The sequence below is a fragment of the Balaenoptera physalus genome (genome assembly GCF_965194825.1).
Source record: "Balaenoptera physalus genome assembly, chromosome: 9".
Classification (NCBI taxonomy): domain Eukaryota; kingdom Metazoa; phylum Chordata; class Mammalia; order Artiodactyla; family Balaenopteridae; genus Balaenoptera; species Balaenoptera physalus.
Window position 1 is genome coordinate 49684250 of NC_138888.1, and position 21951 is coordinate 49706200.

General features: G+C 41.2%; 1 protein-coding gene across 1 annotated transcript in view; it reads left to right on the forward strand.

The window, feature by feature from the left end:
- SLC22A16 (solute carrier family 22 member 16) overlaps window positions 1-18114 on the forward strand; it is a 34139-nt gene extending 16025 nt beyond the window's left edge. The window contains exons 4-8 of the mRNA XM_082475741.1: window positions 2698-3229; window positions 6086-6213; window positions 8333-8442; window positions 9443-9542; window positions 16290-18114. Of these exons, the coding sequence (XP_082331867.1) occupies window positions 2698-3229; window positions 6086-6213; window positions 8333-8442; window positions 9443-9542; window positions 16290-16487 (1068 nt within the window). The 3' untranslated portion in view covers window positions 16488-18114. The remainder of the gene's footprint in view (window positions 1-2697; window positions 3230-6085; window positions 6214-8332; window positions 8443-9442; window positions 9543-16289) is intronic.
- The last annotated feature ends 3837 nt before the right edge of the window (window positions 18115-21951 follow it).

Consider the following 21951-nt stretch of genomic DNA (forward strand, 5'->3'; position numbering starts at 1 on the left):
CACAAAAGATTCTAGATTACAAAAAGTCTTTGAAAGCAGTGGGGGAAAACTGCCTGAATCCTACACAGATCCCTTGACCAATTGGGGTCTGGCAGAGATAAACCAGTTAACTTTTTTTTTTAAATTAATTTTTATTGGAGTATAGTTGATTTACAATGTTGTGTTAGTTTCTGCCGTACAGCAAAGTGAATCAATTATACATATACATATATTCACTCTTTTTTAGATTCTTTTCCCATATAGAAACCAGTTAACTTTTGAAGAAATTAACATCCACAAGGATAATGACAAGATGAGCCTTCAAAAGAGTATGATTCAAATATCAAAGGATTAAGAGAGGCCTTTGGAGAAATCAGTGGCACTCTAGAATAATTCTGCAAAAATTAATTTTATGATTTGTTTTATAAAAGTCAAATGTGAAATAATTTTGTAGGAAAAATTCTAATCCTTTCACCACCACACCCCTCCACACACACACACAAAAATCCATCATTTGTTTCTTTCTTTGTTTATTCCATGAGGGGTCACATATTGTTATTATAATCTAAATTTTGTTAAATTAAAGATAGGCCTATTTTGGGGGGCTTCCCTGGTGGCACAGTGGTTAAGAATCCGCCTGCCAATGCAGGGGACATGGGTTTGATCCCTGGTCCGGGAAGATCCCACATGCTGCGGAGCAACTAAGCCCACGCGCCACAACTACTGACCCTGCACTCTAGAGCCCGCGAGCCACAACTACTGAAGCCTGCACGCCTAGAGCCCGTGCTCCACAACAAGAGAAGCTACCACAGTGAGAAGCCCGCGCACCACAACAAAGAGTAGCCCCACCTCTCGCCGCAACTAGAGAAAGCCCACGTGCAGCAACGAAGACTCAATGCAGCCAAAAATAAATAAATAAATAAATTTATTTTTTAAAAAAAGATAGGCCTATTTTCAAAATAAAGTTTTTCCCCCATTTTTTTTTATTGTGGTAAAATACACATAACAATATTTATCATCTTAACTATTTTTAAGTGCATATAGTTCAGTACATATTAAGTACATTTATATTGTTGTGCAAGCATCACCACCATCTGGATCCATCTCCAGAACTCTTCATCTTGCAAATCTGAAACTCTATATTCATTAAACAATAACTCCCCATTCCCTCTTCCCCTCTACCCCTAGCAACCACCATCCTGCTTTCTGTCTTATGAATTTGACTGCTCTAGGTACCTCATAAAAATGGAATCACATAGTATTTGTCTTTTTGGAGTTAGCTTATTTCACTTGGTATAATGTCCTCAAAGTTCATTCATGTTGGAGCATATGTCAGAATATTACTTTTTTAAAGCTAAGTAATACTCCATTGTATGTATATACCACATTTTGCTTATCCATTCATCTGTTGATGGATGCTTGGGTTGCTTCCACATTTTAGCTACTGTGAATAATGCTGTTATGAACATGGATATAAAAATATTTCTTTGAGATCTCACTTTCAGTTCTTTTGGGTATATTCCCAAAATAGGATTGTTGGATATGGTAATAATATTCTTAATTTTTTGAGGAATTCCCATACTGTTTTCCATAGCAGCTGTACTATTTTACATTCCTATATGCACCAATAGTGCATATGGGTTCTGATTTCTCCACATACTCACCAACACTTGTTATTTTTTGTTTGTTTGTCTTTTTGTTTTTTTGATACTATCCATCCTAATGGCCATGAGGTGGCATCTCATTGTGATTTTGATTTACATTTCCCTAATGATTAGTAATGCTTAGCATCTTTTTGTGTGCTATTGGCCATTCCTGTATTTTCTCTGGAAAAATCCAAGCCCATATTTGAATTTGATTGTTTGTTTGGTTAGCAGACATTTGGTCCTGTCCAAAGCATCCATAAAACATTTGGTCCAGGCCAAAAGGTACTTGATATTTGGTCCTGTCCAAAACCATTTGGCATAGACCAAATATGCTCATGGATGTTTTGGATAGGAGCAAATTTCAAGGACCTTTTGGTGTGGACCGAATGTTTTGTGGATGTTTCTGACAGAACCAAATATCCTGTAAGGGTTTGTTTTATTGTTGAGTTTTAGGAGTTCTCTACATATTCTGGATGTTAGTCTCCGATCAGATATATGATTTGCATATATCTCATTCCGTAAGTTGCCTTTTCACTTTGGTGATATAGTTCCCTTTGATGCACAGAAATTTTGAATTTCCCTGAAGTGTAATTTGTCTGTTTTTTGTTGTTGTTGTTGTTATTGCCTGTCAAAATGAAGTTTTAATCAGATCTTTTTTCTTCTCACTAATTACCATAAATTGTTTGTCCCCATTGAAAATTTAGGATTTGATAATAAGGCTCTTCTCTATATAGATAAATTGATACACACATTTGCAAGGAACTGAGACATAAATTCACACCGTAAAGGAACATTTAAATGAAGCAAAAGGCAGTGTCTAACATTTATATCATGCATAACCACTCAAGTTTTGCCATTTGGGGTGGACAGGGTGTGGGAAGATGAGAGGACCCATTTAAAAAAGAAGGATGGATCGGATTAAACGCCATTGTATAAATATGATACGGGTTTCAGAAAACAATGCTTTGTCATTTTCTTTCTTGCCTATGTGTGATTTGCAGAGAGATTGGACTCCTTAGTAGTTATGTGTGTGACCTTAAATCTGGACCACTCTCCCTGCTTTGTTTTGCAGTGTGGAAGTGGCTATCTCGTGGTGGTGTTTGTCTATGTGACAGAATTTGTCGGCATGAAGTCTCGGACGTGGGCATCCATCCACTTGCATTCCTTTTTTGCTTTTGGAACCATGGTGGTGGCTTTGACGGGCTACTTGGTCAGGACCTGGTGGATCTATCAGATAGTCCTCTCCACGGTGACTGTCCCCTTTGTCCTGTGCTGTTGGATGCTCCCAGAGACACCTTTTTGGCTTCTCTCGGAGGGAAAATATGAAGAAGCACAAAAAGTAATTGATACGATGGCCAAGTGGAATAGGACGAGATCCTGTAAACTGTCAGAACTTTTATCACTGGATCACAATGGTTCTGCTGGTAATAAGCCCTCTCAAGTTGAGAAGCACACCCTATCAGATCTGTTTTATGACTGGAGTATTGGAACAAGGACACTTATTGTTTGGCTGATTTGGTTCACGGGGTGTTTTGGGTTCTACACCTTCTCCTTGAATTCTGTTAATTTGGGAGGCAATGAATATTTAAATCTCTTCCTCATGGGTAAGTGGTTAAATTACATTTAAGTTGTAGCCATGAAGTGAAATTTCTACCAAGTTTTGAGAGTGTTTCTATTGTCTTTTTTTCTACCAGGAGCAATACTGCCAACTATGTTATTATGGTCTCTTTTAGTGTTACATCTGTATATATTCTCTTTAAAAAAATGCCAACAGTTAGAAGACTTGAGTCCCTCCTTCCTCTTCTGCCTCTTCTCCTTGCTTGCTTCCTTTCTTTAAGCCCATTGCCATCTCAGAGCTATCCTTCAGAGGTAACTTCTATAACCTTTGGCTTGTACTTTCAGATCTCTTTTTATGCATCTCCATATATTTGTGCAGATAAACGTTTTATATTTTAACATAAATGAGATTATTCACTACATATTGTTCTTTGCAAGTTGCATTCCTTTTAATATTTAACATGTCTTGGAGATCTTCTAGTATCTTTCTACCTTCAAATGCCCTTAATTTAGGAATTTTAGTCAGTAAAATAACCTAAATACATGCAACTGTAATTTATGTTGTCATGCTTCTTTTAATTCAGTAGCAGGTTAAGATAGCTTCAGATACTGCTGTGATAGCTTGAGGTGTGACTCCTAGGGTAAACCAAATTCATACCAGACACGAGAGAATTATCAGAAATGCATTTGTCCAGCTGGTTACTCCCGTGTAGGCTGCTTGTATTTGATATTATCCCCAGAAAAGTTTGCTTTAAAATTTTTATACATAGCTAACATCCCTTCTCATTAAAATGCTCTGATAAGACACTTGTTTTTGTTTATTATAGCTCAGCAGAAATTATGAGAGAAGTAATTCTAAGAAAAAAACTTTACTCTTTTTTTGGGCAGACCAACAAGTTTATAAAAAGAGCCTATCTTGACTTCAAACACATTCTATGTGTCAATTGGAGAAAGGATGCAGTATTCGTAGAACAGAGCAGCAAATGGTAGGAGAATCAAGTAGGGTGGGGTGTGGCATGGGGAAGCTTAGGAGTGCTGGAGTTTTAGATCTCTATGCTATAGTCTTAATTTTGATGGAGATGTAAATTCTCAAGAAACCGGGCGATCTCGTAAATATAAAAATGTTTCCAACACAAATACCGTGGTTTTATAGTCTTCACAGCCTTTGATTTTTCATGTCATTACCCTTGCCAGCAGCCCTCTGCCTGACAGGCGCTTCTAGTCAATACTTCTGTGCTGTGAAATTTTTGAACAAGTTTTCATCTCCTGAGATGGTTTGGGGCTGGTGGGAATTTCAGCTTAGGTTTTGTGCTACTTGCAGGCGATAAGCGCTACAGTAGCCTGAAGACATATCTTTGAGGTTATGTGGAGATAGGAGCAGAATGGGGTTATACATTATAAAGTAAAGAAAATAAGGGCACATGGTCCTAATCCCAGATAGATTGGGCCTCATTGGTTGCACCATTTCTAACCCAGACATAGTCAGGTCAAAATTTAGATGCAGCATCTATACAACAACTCAAGAAACATCCAGGTGGAATATAATTTAAAAGGTCTCTTCAGCCGTTTCCCAGTTGCTGTGCAGCTTTGCTAGACTCCAGGAAGTCGGTTGGTGGCCTTGCACACAGTGCTGTATAGAGGGGAGCCCTGAGTCAGACGTGGAGGGAACCAGACATGAGGGAGGGAGGTTGCAGGAAAGGGGCCTTGGCTCCCAAAGACCAGTCCCTGAGCTGTCACTTGCTCACTGGGCTCAAGTCATTTAATCTGAGTTGGAAAGTGGGGGTAATAATCCAGGCCTATTCCCATGAGGTTCTTTGGAGAATCATTGATTTATTTGACCTTGAAAAGTGTTTGATAAACAAACAAACAAAAAAAGAGTAGAGTAATAGATGTACCTACTGTTCGGGCCTGGAGGCATGGACCTTACAGCAGGGTCTGTGAAAGGGAGGCCTCTTCTCTGGAGTTGTTTATTTTCCATGTTAATGAAAAGGAGGGAGGCTGTCTCTCCAATGGGGCTCAGAATGTTATTTTTTTGTCTTTGCCAGGCCTTTTTTTTTTTTTTTCTGAGCAGCTGCACCTGAGTTTAACTTCTGATGTACTGCTAAGAATGTTAACTCAGAAAATATGTGTCCACCTGCAGAGATATGTTCCCAAAGCTGTAGGAGACATGTAGACCCAGACCTGCCGGTCCAGGTGCTTGCACCATTCTATAGTTGAATGGGAAAATGCACATCAGTCCTAAAAGGCAGTGGTGGGTAGTGTCCTGGAGTTAGGCAAGCTCCGGAGGGTTGAAAGAACAGAACTTTGAACTACGTGGACAAGCTAGGCTAGTAAACAGTGACAGTTTCTCAAAGGCTGTTATTGGGTTTGGTCGGTTTTGCTGAGAGAACTTCTTGCTTGCTCCCTGATGCATTCTGGCTGATAGATGTAAAGCTGACACTGAATTTTATACTTTAATTGCTATGTTCGAAATTACAGTACAAACATTTCCCCATAGTTCTGCCAAGCAGAAGAAGCCAAAGGTCAAAAAAGATCAATGTTGTCTATTAATTTACATAAATAAATACATTTATTCATTCAACCGGCCCATCCTCCAGTCACTGTGTTGTGTCCTGGGGAGCTTCCTGCCTAGTCCGGGATAAGATTCCAAAGACAGGTGAAAAGTGCTAGGCAGATTATGTGAGCATTAGTGCACATCACAGCAAACATCCTGCCCACTCCAGTGAGTTTAAAAGTCGTGGGGCTTGCTGCCTCTCAGGCGGTTGTTGGATAGTTCTTAGAAGCCCCTGGAAGCAGAGAGAGAGGGCTGACCATTCCTTTTGGGTGGTGGGTTAGAAGGCAGGGTCCCCTTGTTCAGTTGGACACTGTGGCTTATTGAGATGCATCATTTTGCTCCATGACAGGTGCAGTGGAAATTCCTGCCTACATCTTTGTGTGCTTTGGGATGGACCGTGTGGGGAGAAGAAGCATTCTGGTTTTCTCCCTTCTCTCAAGTGCAGTGACCAATGGTGTGATTATGGTGATCCCCAAGGTGGGTTACTTTATGTTTTATTTAGGGAATGGTTAGTTAGACTATGACAGTGTGATGGGAGCATTTTCAGCTTATGAATATGAAGATGAATTAAGACATATGGACAGAGTATATGCTGTACATAGTATTTTAAATGTTTTCTTTAAAAGTCATTCTTTCTCTGTTACACAGATAGTTGAAAATTTAAGGAAAAAAAGAAATGTGGGGCGGGGGTAGGGGGAAAAGCCTATAATCCCACTTCCGAGAGATGGCCAGTGTTGTATTTTGCCATCATGATCATCCTGAGTGAGAAGAGCAGATTGCACCTTCCAGTAATTATCGTCATCTTAAACTTTTATTCATTCATGAAAGATCTATCCAGCATCTAGTATGTGCCAGGTTCTTTTCTAGGTGCTGAGGATGTGCAGTAAGTCGAGTTTCTCTGAGTATAATGAAGAAAAACAAAATAGGATGAGGGCTGGAGAATGACTGTGTATGGAGGGGGAATGCACATGTGAACTATTTTATTTTATCTAAGGTAACTGAGGATGGTGTGCCTCTCAGACAAGGTGACATTTGATCAGAAACCTGAAGGAGGGAGGGAGCCATGGAGACAGCTGAAAGATACGATGAGTCTTATGTTCAGGATTGTTCCAGTTTAAGTAGTCTTGTGTTTTTTTTCACTGTGGTAGATTAGTAGCTTCCAATTTCTAGTGTGCATAAATCCCCAGAGGAGCTTGTTTTTAAAATTCAATTTCTTAGTGAGAAACAGTGCCATAAACTACTGAAACGACTTTCACATTCCTGTATTTTGGCAAACTCCATCCCCTAGAATACCTCTTGCACCCAGAAGTGCTTCTTCTTTTTCCCCCCAAAATGTAAAACCTGTATTTTCATTCTCAATATGGAAAATATGGTCACTATAACAATACTTTAAAATACTTTATTTTAAATTGATTTTATAATTATTAAGCAATAGTATCTCAACATTTAGATCAAGGCATTTTAAGTTTTGCATATTGTTTGAAATTTAACTTAAGCTAACCAGTGACTTCCTTTTATAGTAACGCTTCACTTAATTATCAGGTTTGGTGAATCAAATGTTTTATGTATTGATGTTTCCAGGTGATTGATATATACAACTGATACACATCAGTTAAAACTGCTTAAGACAAGGAGGTCTCTGCCAATTTGAGGGAGCTTCATCCACACCCTTTTTGTTTGTGTTTTTAAGTAGCTTGCAGTTATATTTGTTGAGTTGATGGCAGCTGTGTTTGAGCTGGTGAAGATTTAGGGAAACCCTAGAACCTTCAGGTTCTATGGTGGTTAAGCCCCAGCGGTAATGTGGAAGACAGGAAAGTGGCTGATGGGGATTTCTAGAAATAGAGTACTAATCCTTAGCCACAAATTTTTCCCCTCTCATAAAACTTCTCTCCAAATGGTAATGTCAACACAATACAAAATTTTTTAAGTCCCATTAATTCATTCAACAAATATCGTCTACAATAGTAATTAAGGTGACAAGGTGACACTGGTTGCCTTAATAGAGGCACCACCAAATCTCAGTAACTTCACATCATAGACATTTATTTCTTGCTCATAGAAAGTTGGATGTGGGTGTACCTCGTTGGTGGCTGTGGGAGTGGTGAAGGGGGTGTTTGGCTCCATGGAATCATTCAGGGACTCGGGTTGACAGAGGTGCTGCCACTCCTCACACATGAGCTCCAAGGTCACCTGGGTCTCAACACCCAGCTGGCAGACAGAGGAGGAGAGAAAAGATGGACTGTGGGAGGTCTCTGAGAACCACTGCAGGAAGTAGAACATGTCAGGGACGACAGCAGAAACCATCTGGGAGGGTCTCATTCCAAAGTGTCTCTTCCCAAATAGCTTTTCTTATTTGGTAATTTGAAATCTCCAAGGCTGCAGGGAGGCACAGTAAAACTTTCCTCTAAATTTCATAAAGATGGAAAGCTTTTGCAGACCATGCGTCGAGTTTACAAAATAAAACTCTTCATTGTTCTGAAAAATACTGGAGAATTAGAAAGTTTTAAGTAATAATTTTAAGGATTTTCTATTTTTCTTTTAAAATATTACTTGATGACAAAATGATGGTCTATTTTGCTAATATATATTTCTTCAGGATTATCACGTTTGGTGTGTGGTGGCATCTATGGCTGGAAAATTTGCCATAGGGGCAGCGTTTGGCCTTATATACCTTTATACAGCAGAGCTGTATCCAACCATTGTAAGGTAAGAGTTACTTATTTTTCTGTTGTTATCTTTCACTTATGTGTCATTTGATTACATTTGGCCTTTGAGTATAAATGCTTTCTTTCCGTAGAAGTTACTGGAGCTCCGAGCTATGGGAGGGTTACATGATGATGCTAATTCTGAATTTGAGGCTTTGTCTATACATCATTAGCAGGGATATTAGAGAACTTGTTTTGAAATAACACTCTTATTATCCTAAAACCATTTTAAGTCTCAAATACAGTTGACTTACATCGACTCAAGGCTAATTTTCTCAGGTTGTATCTCTTGATGTCCTGATGTCAGTTGTGTTAGTTTGTTAGGGCCGCCATAACAAAGCACCACAGACTGAGGGCCTCAAACAACAGAAGTGAATTTTCTCACAGTTGTGGAGGCTAGAAGTCTGAGATCAAGCTGTTTGGCAGATTTGGTTTCTCCTGGGGCCTTTCTCCTAGGCTTAATAAGAGATACTTATTCTTGTTGAAGGCACATTCTTTGCTTCCTACTAGACATTCTATAAGGTTTAAATAACTTTTAAAGGAAAGCACATTAAGATATTGCTTGACTTTAAAAAATTGAAATAGGATGTTCCATAGATATAAATCTTTTGGTTTCCCAAATCCCCACTCCATACCCAAAATAAACTCCTGCTCTAGAAGGCAGATATTATCCGCAATATTAGACTCAATGAGTATATGTAAGGGCCTCATCTGCATAGCTGATGATGATTGGTTTACCTTCTTTTTTTGGTCTTGAATTGTCTTGAATTATCTGCATGCTTGTTTACACTGCTGTTTCACAGAATGTGAATATAAATCATGAACAATTCTTAAAAAATTAAGGTAAAATTATTTCCAAGTATATTAAGCTAAGTTTTACTATTTATTCTCTGCTGGAAGGGTGGACAGGGGCTCTGGGCAGCTGTTCCCTCACTCTCTGCATCCTGTGCCTTTCTTGTCTTCTGTTCTTGCTGCTGTATTAATACTCTCCGTGTTTCCAGGTCGCTGGCTGTGGGGAGTGGCAGCACGGTGGGCCGTGTGGGGAGCATCGCAGCCCCATTCTGCATTTACCTCTCCAGCATTTGGATCTTCATGCCACAGGTGTTCATCAGTTTATAGAACTTTACTGAGATAGCGGCGAGGCAGAAGAGCTGACTGCCTTCTATATTTTTATTTATTGGAAGCCAATTTATAATTCGGTTATGGGGGTTTATAGAAACCTAATTAACAGCTCACCAGCTGGTAAGTAGGGTGGTGGGTTGCTGTTTTTCTTGTTCGTTGATTGCCTTCTCCCCCTCTTCCCCATCCCGCCCCGCCTCCGGCTGGGAGCTATTAATCAATTGCAGCTCTGCCAGCCAGGGCAGGGCTTCTCCTCAGCACACCATGAAGCCGGGACTGCGCAGGGAGAGCTCTGGTCTCTGGTCTCTGAGCCTGCGCCCCTCTGTCTGGATCCGCAGGCTGCCTCCCACCCACAGCCCTTGCCTCTGTGTTCCCACCGTGTGACGGCTGGTCAAGGCCAGTTCTGGAGGCTGCTGCTCCCGGAAGGACCCAGTGGTGTCTGGTGGAGAGGTGTAGGGATCTGGGGTTTCCAGCTTCCCCGAAACTTGAGGGGCTCTTCACAGGCAAGGCTGCCTGCGTGCCTCCTCCTGGCTCCGGCAGTGTGAGCCGTCCGCCTGGTGACGAAGTGTGCGAGGGGTTCTGTGCAGTTTGCACGTGTCCTCGTGGCCGGGCTGAGAGTTTGGGAAACCACGCGGACCACTGTTACACAGCCGGGTCAGGAGGAGGATGGGGGGAGGGGAGGGGAGGGGGCAGGGAGCTGAGGACAGTGGGGAATGTGGGGAGTGGCCTGAGGGGCTGCACCACCTGGGGGAGAGCCCTGGGTGTGCCGGCCCTCCCTCCCCCTCCAGGCTCCCTCTCCGGGACGTCTTGGTCCGCGTTCTCTCTAGGCTGTCCCCTCTGGGGCTCCTCCTGTGCTCCTGTCTTCTTCTGATTGCTTCATTCTCCAAGAGCCATTCTGGCTGTCTTTCTCAGCCCCTGCGCGGGTAATCTCTCCTGATTCTGACTTCTCTTCCAAGCTGCAGACCCACTAGCCCCAAGGATATTCTCCCTGGGCGACTTAACAGCTTCACCGTTTCCCAAACCCAGCCGGCCGGTGACTTACGCTTCCTCCTCCTCCCGTCTCCGCTCTGCGGTAGGAGTCCGTGGCCTGCAGCGTGACACTTGAGCACCAACTTTTTATTCTCCCACCCCCTCCAACCCACGACACCGAGTCCTCTCCTCTCTCACAACCAGCCTACTCACCTGACTCCAGTCCAGACCCTCATCACCGCCTGCCTCCCTGGTTCCCTCCCTGCACACGCCCCCGCCTCCCTGCCCCCATCAGAGTAGTTTGCTGAACCGCAGCTCTGGTCCAACTGCCCCTCACCTTCAGAGCAAAACCCAAACTCTGCCTGACACTCACGACCTTTCCAGATTGACCCCCTGCCCACGTTCCCTATTTTGTTTTGTTTCCTCACACACTTCCCCCTCCTCTCCACACCCTGTTCTCATTCATCCCCGCCCCCCTCCTCTGCCTGATCATCCCCTCTGCAGAGAATGCTCCTCCCCCGCCCCAAACTTCATGTATCTTTTTTTTTTTAAGAGAATGGGACCAGTTTTATACATTCTGTAACCATGAAAGTAATGTTAAAACCAGAAAAGCAGATAAGGCTAATTGACTAAACCAGGATGACCTGTGGAGGAGAGAAGGGGAGGCTTGTGGGGTGCAAGCAGTGTTTTCTTGTGGGTGATCAAGACCATGATGTGTTTGCTTTATAATTATTTCTTAAACTGTGCATTTGTTTTATGCATTTAAAAAAATTATACCATATTTTATGGTAGATAGGTAGATAGACAGATATAGACCTTTTTTTTTTTTCCTTTTTAAGAGGTAAATCCAAGAACTTTTAGGACCCAGGCTGCCTCAGAAGCTTGCACTCCATCTGGGTCAGAGCCCTGAGGGCTCCCAGGACCTTAAGATGCGTTAAGGCAGTGATTTCTTCCCAGTATGTCTATGAAGGCCCTTTCACAGGGTCTTCCTGGGCTTCGTGGAGAGCAACGGCCTCACCAGGTTCTTCTGGATGAGGGTGCCCTGGAGCTTTCGTGGCTGTGACTTGCATGGCTGGGGAAATGAGACCAGACCTGGACCCACTTGCCTCATTCCTAGTTCGTCCTCCTGCACTGCCTCTGCCGGACGACTAGTGGAAAGCCCAAAGCTCTAGGGGTTTAGATGAGGCAGCTAAACCTCTTTTAAGACCAGAGCAGATCCCACTTCTTTAAGAAGCTCACCCAGATCCAGTGATGCAACCTCTCCCTTTCCCAGGTCTGCATAGCGTTTCGTGTGTACCCTTTCCGCAGCCCGCTGTCGCAGTCTGGCTGTATTATTCACATGTATGTCTTTGTCCCCCAGTTAAATTGTTGAACTCTTGCAGGATAGGGCATTTTGTGTACCCAAAACTGGGTCCAGCGGAGCATTTCTCTCACCTTGCGTGCCATTCATGTTATAATTTACTTAATATTTTAAATCAAATAGAATGGCTTTTAAAATTTAGCTTTGCCCTAAGCAACAATAACAGTGAAATCATGGGTGTTACACTAGTTACATGTTTTTCTAAAATACACTAACACTCTCATAAGTAGTAAAACAAATTGTTTGAGACGTCCTTAAAAAAAAAAAAAAAAAATCACCTGGCACACACAGGTGGTGTGCGTCTGCTCTTTGGGAATCATTGGCTCAGCATGGTTCTCTCAGGTCTCAGTAACAGGCACTCAGTCAAGTTTGCTTAATTGGGGGCGTTGGGTCTGGCCTACACAGGAAGGAGTTTTGGAGAATCCACCACTCTTTTTAGGTCATGGACTTTTCCAGAAGCATCTCCTTTGTGCTAGCACTTTATGTTCTTTGTTAAATAAATAAAAGATTAAAATGGAAAAGATGTTTTTAAAAATAAGCTAAGACACAGAAGAAGATAGACAAATCTATAAAAGCAAACTGCTATAAAATCACTGAAACCAAATAAAGATTTTTTTTAAAGGACATCCATAACGGTCCATTATGGACTACAGAGTTAAAGGGGTTTTAAAATTTTATTTCACAGGTACTTAAATAGTGCTTGTTATGTAACAAGCTCTATTTTAAGTGCTTTACAAAAAGTAGTCTTCATAGAATGCAGGTACTGTTTTTGTTATCCCTATTTAAGTGACAGAACTTGGGTTCAAACCCAAATACCATGCCTTTTGTATAGGTCTAACAAATAAACAAACAGTCCTAAAAGGGATACAGAGAAATAAGTTCTTCCTCCACCCTGACCCTGGTCCCCCCTTCCCCAGGACAACCTCTGTCAGCAGGGTCTTGTGTATATTTGCAAAAGTATTCTGTGAAGTTACTTCCTTTGGATGTAGCAGATGTTACTTGTTATTTTTAATGAGTAAAAAAATAAATTATTAAATTTCTCATTAAGCTTATTTATGAGTGTCAAACTGCCTAGGGAGCCAGTATTTTCATTTTGAGGAATAGAAATGGTAATCTAGAAGATAAGTTTATATTTTCTCTTTCAAAAAGAAGCACATGAAAATCACTCCTTCTGTTGCTTTTACTATCAACCATCATTTTTTTAGTAATCTAAGGAAAAAAAGTGGACACCTAATTCATATCCTGTTTGTATTCATGAACTCATTTGGCAAAGGTCGAGTGTTGATTTTGAATTAGCCTCCCTGCTAGGTGATGAGCAGCAGAGATGAAAGAAACAGCGTTTGTCCTGAGAGATGTCCAGTCTGGTGCAGAAGGCAGAAGCCCCAGAGAAGAGGGCTGTGGTAGGGAAATGCTGGGGTTATGGGGTTGTAGGCGAGGGCTACCAACCGAGGCTAGGGCCAGAGGGGAGGCTTCCCAGAGGAGGGGGCTTTAATCTGTGTCTGGAGGAGCCAGTGAGAGTCAGCAAGGTGGAGAAGGAGAGAAGGGAGTTCCACGGCGAGGAAACAGGAAGGCAAAAACTTAGAGGGAAAAGGAACTTGGCCAGTTTGAGTTTGGGTGCAAGCATTACTGCTAACACCCAGGGTGGGTTAAGGGAGCCAGGAGACATGAGTGAAAGGATGGGCAGGATCTCAAAGGAGAGCAGAACAGAAGAACATTCAGACCTAAAGGCGGGTTGGAGAGGACAGGATGGAAAAGTTGTATCCACAGGACCCATGATGAGTTTGCATATGGTGGAGGGGGGCAGCTGGAGGGATGGGAGGGTTGTTCTCGGGGCTGGAGGGAACCCAGGAGGAGGAACAAGGTTGAGGTGGGGAAGGACAGTGCACTTGAATCGTGGGTGATGAGTCTGGGGTACCTGCTTGACGGCGGAGGCTGGGCGAGGCGTCCAGGAGGCAGGTCTGGAGCTCAGGGGACACCCGCATGGGAGGTACAGATTTGGGAGTCAGCTTATGGAGAGGTGAGGGAGACTGAAGAGCAGAACCCTGGGAACGGTGGCATTTAAAGCCTGATGGGAAGAGGGGTCCAGGGCAGAGATGGAGATGCAGCAGCCGGGGAGACAGGGAGGTGACCAGAACCCCAAAGGAGGAGGGCAGGTGAGGAAGGCAGGACAGGACAGCAGCTAAGAAAGAGCAGAACAGGAAAACGTGCATCAGGTTTGGCAGCTAGGAATCTGTGGCCTGGGAAGAGCAACTTCTGTGAGTGGTGGGAGTGGGCCATGCTGTGGGGGGCAGGATGGAAGGAGAAGCAGTGAGCGCTGTGGAGAGGATGGGCTGGGGGCTGCAGTGGGTGTGGGCTGAGGCAGAGGGCCTCTTTTGCTTGTTTCAAAAGACTCGAGAGTAGTAATGATAGCTACCATTTATTGACTCCTTAACATAAGCCAGTCCCTGTTTTGAGTGCCCTAAATGTGTTACTTAATTTAATCCTTTCAACAGTCCTTTGGGGGCAGGTAGTAGTATTATTTCCATTTTACAGATAAGGAAACTGAGGAACAGGAAAGTTAAGTCACTTGCCCAGGGTCATACAGGTCACAAGTACAAGTTCCTGGGCAGAGTGGGTACAGAAATTATAAGAGGCTCAAGAACTTCTATTTTTACCGAGGGAAGCTAGCCAGTGGAAAGGAAAAGATCGAACATCAGTGAGAATTGGGATTGACATATACATACTACTATATATAAAGTAGATAATCAACAAGGACCTGCTGTATAGCACAGGGAACTCTTCTCAATACTCTGTAATGACCCATATGCGAAAATAATCTAAAAAAGAGGGGATATATGTATAAGTATAACTGATCCACTTTGCTGTGCAGCAGAAACCAACACAACATTGTAAATCAACTATACTCCAATACAGATCTTTTAAAAAGTTAGATCCAATTGATGCGTTCCAAAAACACAAATCAGCGGGTGAGAAGGGAGGTCTACTGATGGAGGAAGACCTCACCTCCACCGGCACCCTTCCACCTCCCACCCACAGGAGGAGGTGAGAGGCGACAAAGGCTCCTCCTGGCCGGGGTGAGGGGGGGTGGGGGGGTGGGGGGGAGGGGGGAGGTTTTTGGGATTCTTGTAGGGGGGTTGGGGGAGCTGGCCAAGGGCCATAGGAGACCAGGTCTTCTGCTGAGAGTGAGAGAGGAGATGGAGGGTTCTGAGTTTGTTTAGTGCCTGACTATTCTTACTACCAAGTTAAAAAGGAAAATCCAGTCTTGTCTTGGATCTTCCATTTGATTCTATTTCTTGTTTAGACTTACTCAGTGTTTTTCAGACCCTGGCAGAGGGCTCTTCTGGGGTTTCTGCGTCCTTTGCAATGTCACTTTAGATTCTGTTACTGCTTCTAGGCTTACTCGTGTATTTCTAGATTTAGGTTGGCAGTGTTCTGCAAACAAAGTAAGGAACTGTCTTCCCAGGTCACGTCTGTTAGTGATGTAGTCTCACAGCACGTCACAGTTGCACTGTGTCTCAGAGGCTGTAAAAGCACCAAGTATGCAGATTTATCAGAAAAACCATGCCTTAATTTATTTTTATGGGGTCTTCCCAGGCAGTATTTTTTGCTAAAGGGGTTTAAATTATGTAAGGACAAAGTTTTTACAGACCATATAGAGATTTAGTTCTAAAATCCACACAAAATCTACATAGTGATCAACAGAGAATAGATATGCAGACTTTAGTTTTTAATGTGATTTTCATTTTTAAAAGCAGACACCTTGGTGCTAGTCTAAAAGGTTGCCTTTTATGTGTCAAAACCTGGAAAGTTAAGAAATACTGAATTTTTACAGGAAATCAATTGGACCCACCCCTCCCCCATAGTAGCAGCTAGTTTCCATTGCCTCTGTTTTGTTTCCCCCTAAATCCTGTAGGTTTTGGTTCATTGAAACATTCATTTGTGCATGCATGCATTCATTCATTCCCCACCATTTATTGAATGCTGATAGCATGTCAATTTTTTGGGCCGGGGCAGGGTTGACTAAGACAGTCCCTGGCCGTCAAGTCCAAATCCAAGACTCTGGGTTTCCCCGTGAGACTCTGGAGTCTGGGAAGACAGGGCAGGGACTTTTTTCCCCCTGTGTAGCTCCTGGGACAGTGCCTACACGAGTAATAATGCAGGTTGTAACTGGGATTTATTTAGTAGGTGGATAATGAGTGATCAGATTAAGCCTAGTCAACAAATTAAAGAACCCCTGGACCAGCATAAGTAACCAAAAGGCCTCACTGAGGAATAAATGACAACTGTTACGTCAAATTCAATTCTATTGCCCTCTGAAAAAGGTTCAGAAATGATTATTCTCTGAAGGATACACTTCTTTCTCGATGTGTCACTTATTCTTTTTTTTTAATTCCTTCTAGTTGCTTGTTGGGACTTTGGCCTTCGTGAGTGGAGTGCTAACATTCATGCTTCCAGAAACCCTCGGGAAGCCTCTGACAACTACTTGGGAGGAAACTGAAAAAGAGAGCAGTTCAGGCAAATTACTTTCCACAACCGATAATACTGTGTTAGAAAATATCGCAGTGGTTAACTCTGAGGATTCTGGTCTTAATAAATAAATGTGCCAGACGTGCTGTGTAGCACCTGAAATATTGTTTAATGCGTTTGTATTAGAGGAACATTATTCTCATCTCCTGCATGTCATGTGTATGTGTCTTTTTTTTAAATTTTGTAAGAAAGTTTTGAAACAATGGTTTTGTAAAAGTAGAAGAAATAAAAAGCAAGATGAGAATTTGCGTTTTTTTTTACACTGCTTTCTTATTGCCACAAAATATATTTCCGTATTTGTTCTTCTGTGTCACTGATTCTTGCAGGCCTGAGGGACTGCTGCACACTCCCTTCAGTATCAGGATGCCCTCCCCCCAACACCGGGACTGTCGACTGGGAAGAGGAGGGGGCATGTGAAAGTGTGTTTCTTTTGACAAAGCCACTCGAAGATTCTATTTCTGCTATTCCTTCCTCTCTTAGGAGAATCATAGCTCTAAATTCAAGTCAAGTTTTCAAGTCATTCAGAAATGCCCCATCAAAAAACACTTGTCTAACCATAAAAATTATAGCTACAAAAAAAGATATCTTGCTTTCCAGCACCCTGAAGGAAGAGGGCTTGAACATGCAGACACATGTGCTTGTGTTTGGCCCACTTAAGGGACACACATCTGCTAGGGGCCAGGAGTGAGTTTTCTAGCCTGACAGTCTGATTTTTCCTAAATTTACCAAATTCTCTCCATAAGTCTCCTTCCCTGTACATAGAAGCTGTGGCATTTTAGTGTATTGCAAACTTTTTTTAAAGGGAACTTGATATTTATTTATGTCTGTGTTAGGTCTTCATTGCTGCGCGGGCTTTCTTTAGTTGCAGCAAGCAGGGGACTACTCTTTTTTGTGCGCAAACTTCTTATTGCGGTGGTTTCTCTTGTTGCAGAGCACGGGTTCTAGGCACGCGGGCTTCAGCAGTTGTGGCTCGCAGACTCTAGAGTGCAGGCTCAGTAGTTGTGGTGCACTGGCTTAGTTGCTCTGAGGAATGTGGGATCTTCCCGGACCAGGGCTTGAACCTGTGTCCCCTGCATTGGCAGGCGGATTCTTATTCACCGCGCCACCAGGGAAGTCCGCAAACTTTTTAAGTTTGTAGATCATCTAAGAAATTGACATCTGGATCTGTTCCCAATATTTAAAAATTTTTTTTTAAATTATTCTTGCCTTTTAAAAATAATTCATAGAAAGATTTTACTTTTTTAAAGTAATAAATTTTGTTTCCTCAACTTCACTTTTATTTCACAAAAATAGATTAAGATCCTGAACATTTCAGCTGCAAAATTATGGCATAACCTTATCTGTTAGAAGAGTTTGCATTCTAGATAAGTTTCCCATAGGTTTTGGGTATTTTCTTCACTTGGGTTTCATCAGAAGTTCATTATTTTTTCCTTTGCTCTTGAAATTTAGCTGTTGGATATGTCTTAGGTCCAGTACATTAGAATTGATGAAGCATTAGTGTTATCTGCAGAGGCAAGTACAAGATTAAGACAATCGTAGAGATACTGTTGTTTAAAAAGCATTATTATGGGGAAAAAAAGATATTTGACCTGAATTATTTAGAATTTTTATACTAATTCAGTTCCCTGGATAATCACTCAATTCTTCACTTGGCCTTTTCACTTGTAAAATAAAAAATAAAACCAAAAACGTTTCTCCTTTTTTTTTTTTTTTTTAAACATCTTTATTGAAGTATAATTGCTTTACAATGGTGTGTTAGTTTCTGCTTTATAACAAAGTGAATCAGTTATACATATACATATGTTCCCATATCTCTTCCCTCTTGCATCTCCCTCCCTCCCACCCTCCCTATCCCACCCCTCTAGGTGGTCACAAATCACCCAGCTGATCTCCCTGTGCTATGCGGCTGCTTCCCACTAGCTATCTATTTTACATTTGGTAGTGTATATATGTCCATGACACTCTCTCACCCTGTCACATCTCACCCCTCCCCCTCCCCATATCCTCAAGTCCATTCTCTAGTAGGTCTGTGTCTTTATTCCCGTCTTGCCACTAGGTTCTTCATGACTTTTTTTTTTTTTCCTTAGATTCCATATATATGTGTTAGCATACTGTATTTGTTTTTCTCTTTCTGACTTACTTCACTCTGTATGACAGACTCTAGGTCCATCCACCTCATTACAAATACCTCCATTTCATTTCTTTTTATGGCTGAGTAATATTCCATTGTATATATGTGCCACATCTTCTTTATCCATTCATCTGATGATGGACACTTAGGTTGCTTCCATGTCCTGGCTATTGTAAATAGAGCTGCAATGAACATTTTGGTACATGACTCTTTTTGAACTATGGTTTTCTCAGGGTATATGCCCAGTAGTGGGATTGCTGGGTCGTATGGTAGTTCTATTTTTAGTTTTTTAAGGAACCTCCATACTGTTCTCCATAGTGGCTGTATCAATTTACATTCCCACCAACAGTGCAAGAGTGTTCCCTTTTCTCCACACCCTCTTCAGCATTTATTGTTTCTAGATTTTCTGATGATGGCCATTCTGACCGGTGTGAGATGATATCTCATTGTAGTTTTGATTTGCATTTCTCTAATGATTAATGATGTTGAGCATTCTTTCATGTGTTTGTTGGCAATCTGTATATCTTCTTTGGAGAAATGTCTGTTTAGGTCTTCTGCCCATTTTTGGATTGGGTTGTTTGTTTTGTTGATATTGAGCTGCATGAGCTGCTTGTAAATTTTGGAGATTAATCCTCTGTCAGTTGCTTCATTTGCAAATATTTTCTCCCATTCTGAGGGTTGTCTTTTGGTATTGTTTATGGTTTCCTTTGCTGTGCAAAAGCTTTTAAGTTTCATTAGGTCCCATTTGTTTATTTTTGTTTTTATTTCCATTTCTCTAGGAGGTGAGTCAAAAAGGATCTTGCTGTGACGTATGTCATAGAGTGTTCTGCCTATGTTTTCGTCTAAGAGTTTTATAGTGTCTGGCCTTACATTTAGGTCTTTAATCCATTTTGAGTTTATTTTTGTGTATGGTGTTAGGGAGTGTTCTAATTCCATTCTTTTACATGTAGCTGTCCAGTTTTCCCAGCACCACTTACTGAAAAGGCTGTCTTTTCTCCATTATATAGTCTTGCCTCCTTTATCAAAAATAAGGTGACCATATGTGCATGGGTTTATCTCTGGGCTTTCTATCCTGTTCCATTGATCTATATTTCTGTTTTTGTGCCAGTACCATGTTGTCTTGATTACTGTAGCTTTGTAGTATAGTCTGAAGTCAGGGCACCTGATTCCTCCAGCTCCATTTTTCTTTCTCAAGATTGCTTTGGCTATTCGGGGTCTTTTGTGTTTCCATACAAATTGTGAAATTTTTTGTTCTAGTTCTGTGAAAAATGCCATTGGTAGTTTGATAGGGATTGCATTGAATCTGTAGATTGCTTTGGGTAGTAGAGTCATTTTCACAATGTTGATTCTTCCAATCCAAGAACATGGTATATCTCTCCATCTGTTTGTATCATCTTTAATTTCTTTCATCAGTGTCTTATAGTTTTCTGCATACAGGTCTTTTGTCTCCTTAGGTAGGTTTATTCCTAGGTATTTTATTCTTTTTGTTGCAAAAGTAAATGGGAGTGTTTTCTTAATTTCTCTTTCAGATTTTTCATCATTAGTGTATAGGAATGCAAGAGATTTCTGTGCATTAATTTTGTATCCTGCTACTTTACCAGATTCATTGATTAGCTCTAGTAGTTTTCTCGTAGCATCATTAGGATTCTCTATGTATACTATCATGTCATCTGCAAACAGTGACAGCTTTACTTCTTTTCCGATTTGGATTCCTTTTATTTTTCTTCTCTGATTGCTGTGGCTAAAACTTCCAAAACAATGTTGAATAATAGTGGTGAGAGTGGGCAACCTTGTCTTGTTCCTTATCTTAGTGGAAATGGTTTCACTTTTTCACCATTGAGGACGATGTTGGCTCTGGGTTTGTCATATATGGCCTTTATTGTGTTGAGGTAAGTTCCCTCTATGCCTACTTTCTGGAGGGTTTTTATCATAAATAGGTGTTGAATTTTGTCGAAAGCATCTATTGAGATGATCATATGGTTTTTATTCTTCAATTTGTTAATATGGTGTATCACATTGATTGATTTGCATATATTGAAGAATCCTTGCATTCCTGGGATAAACCCCACTTGATCATGGTGTATGATCCTTTTAACGTGCTGTTGGATTCTGTTTGCTAGTATTTTGTTGAGGATTTTTGCATCTATGTTCATCAGTGATATTGGCCTATAGTTTTCTTTTTTTGTGACATCTTTGTCTGGTTTTGGTATCAGGGTGATGGTGACCTCGTAGAATGACTTTGGGAGTGTTCCTCCCTCTGCTATATTTTGGAAGAGTTTGAGAAGGATAGGTGTTAGCTCTTCTCTAAATGTTTGATAGAATTCACCTATGAAGCCATCTGGTCCTGGGTTTTTGATTGTAGGAAGATTTTTAATCACAGTTTCAATTTCAGTGCTTGTGATTGGTCTGTTTATGTTTTCTGTTTCTTCCTGGTTCAGTCTTGGAAGGTTGTGCTTTTCTAAGAATTTGTCCATTTCTTCCAGGTTGTCCATTTTATTGGCATATAGTTGCTTGTAGTAATCTCTCATGATCCTTTGTATTTCTGCAGTGGCAGTTGTTACTTCTCCTTTTTCATTTCTAATTCTATTGATTTGAGTCTTCTCCCTTTTTTTCTTGATGAGTCTGGCTAATGGTTTATCAATTTTGTTTGTCTTCTAAAAGAACCAGCTTTTAGTTTATTGATCTTTGCTACTGCTTCCTTCATTTCTTTTTCATTTATTTCTTATCTGATCTTTATGATTTCTTTCCTTCTGCTAACTTTGGGGGGGTTTTGTTCTTCTTTCTCTAATTGCTTTACGTGTAAGGTTAGGTTGTTTATTTGAGATGTTTCTTGTTTCTTAAGGTAGGATTGTATTGCTATAAACGTCCCTTTAGAACTGCTTTTGCTGCATCCCATAGGTTTTGGGTTGTCGTGTTTTCATTGTCATTCTTTTCTAGGTATTTTTTGATTTCCTCTTTGATTTCTTCAGTGATCTCTTGGTTATTAAGTAGTGTATTGTTTAGCCTCCATGTGTTTGTATTTTTTACAGATTTTTTCCTGTAATTGATATCTAGTCTCATAGCATTGTGGTCAGAAAAGATCCTTGATATGATTTCAATTTTCTTAAATTTACCAAGGCTTGATTTGTGACCCAAGATATGATTTATCCTGGAGAATGTTCCATGAGCACTTGAGAAGAAAGTGTATTCTGTTGTTTTTGAATGGAATGTCCTATAAATATCAATTAAGTGCATCTTGTTTAATGTATCATTTAAAGCTTGTGTTTCCTTATTTATTTTCATTTTGGATGATCTGTCCATTGGTGAAAGTGGGGTGTTAAAGTCCCCTACTATGATTGTGTTACTGTTGATTTCCCCTTTTATGGCTGTTAGCATTTGCCTTATGTATTGAGGTGCTCCTATGT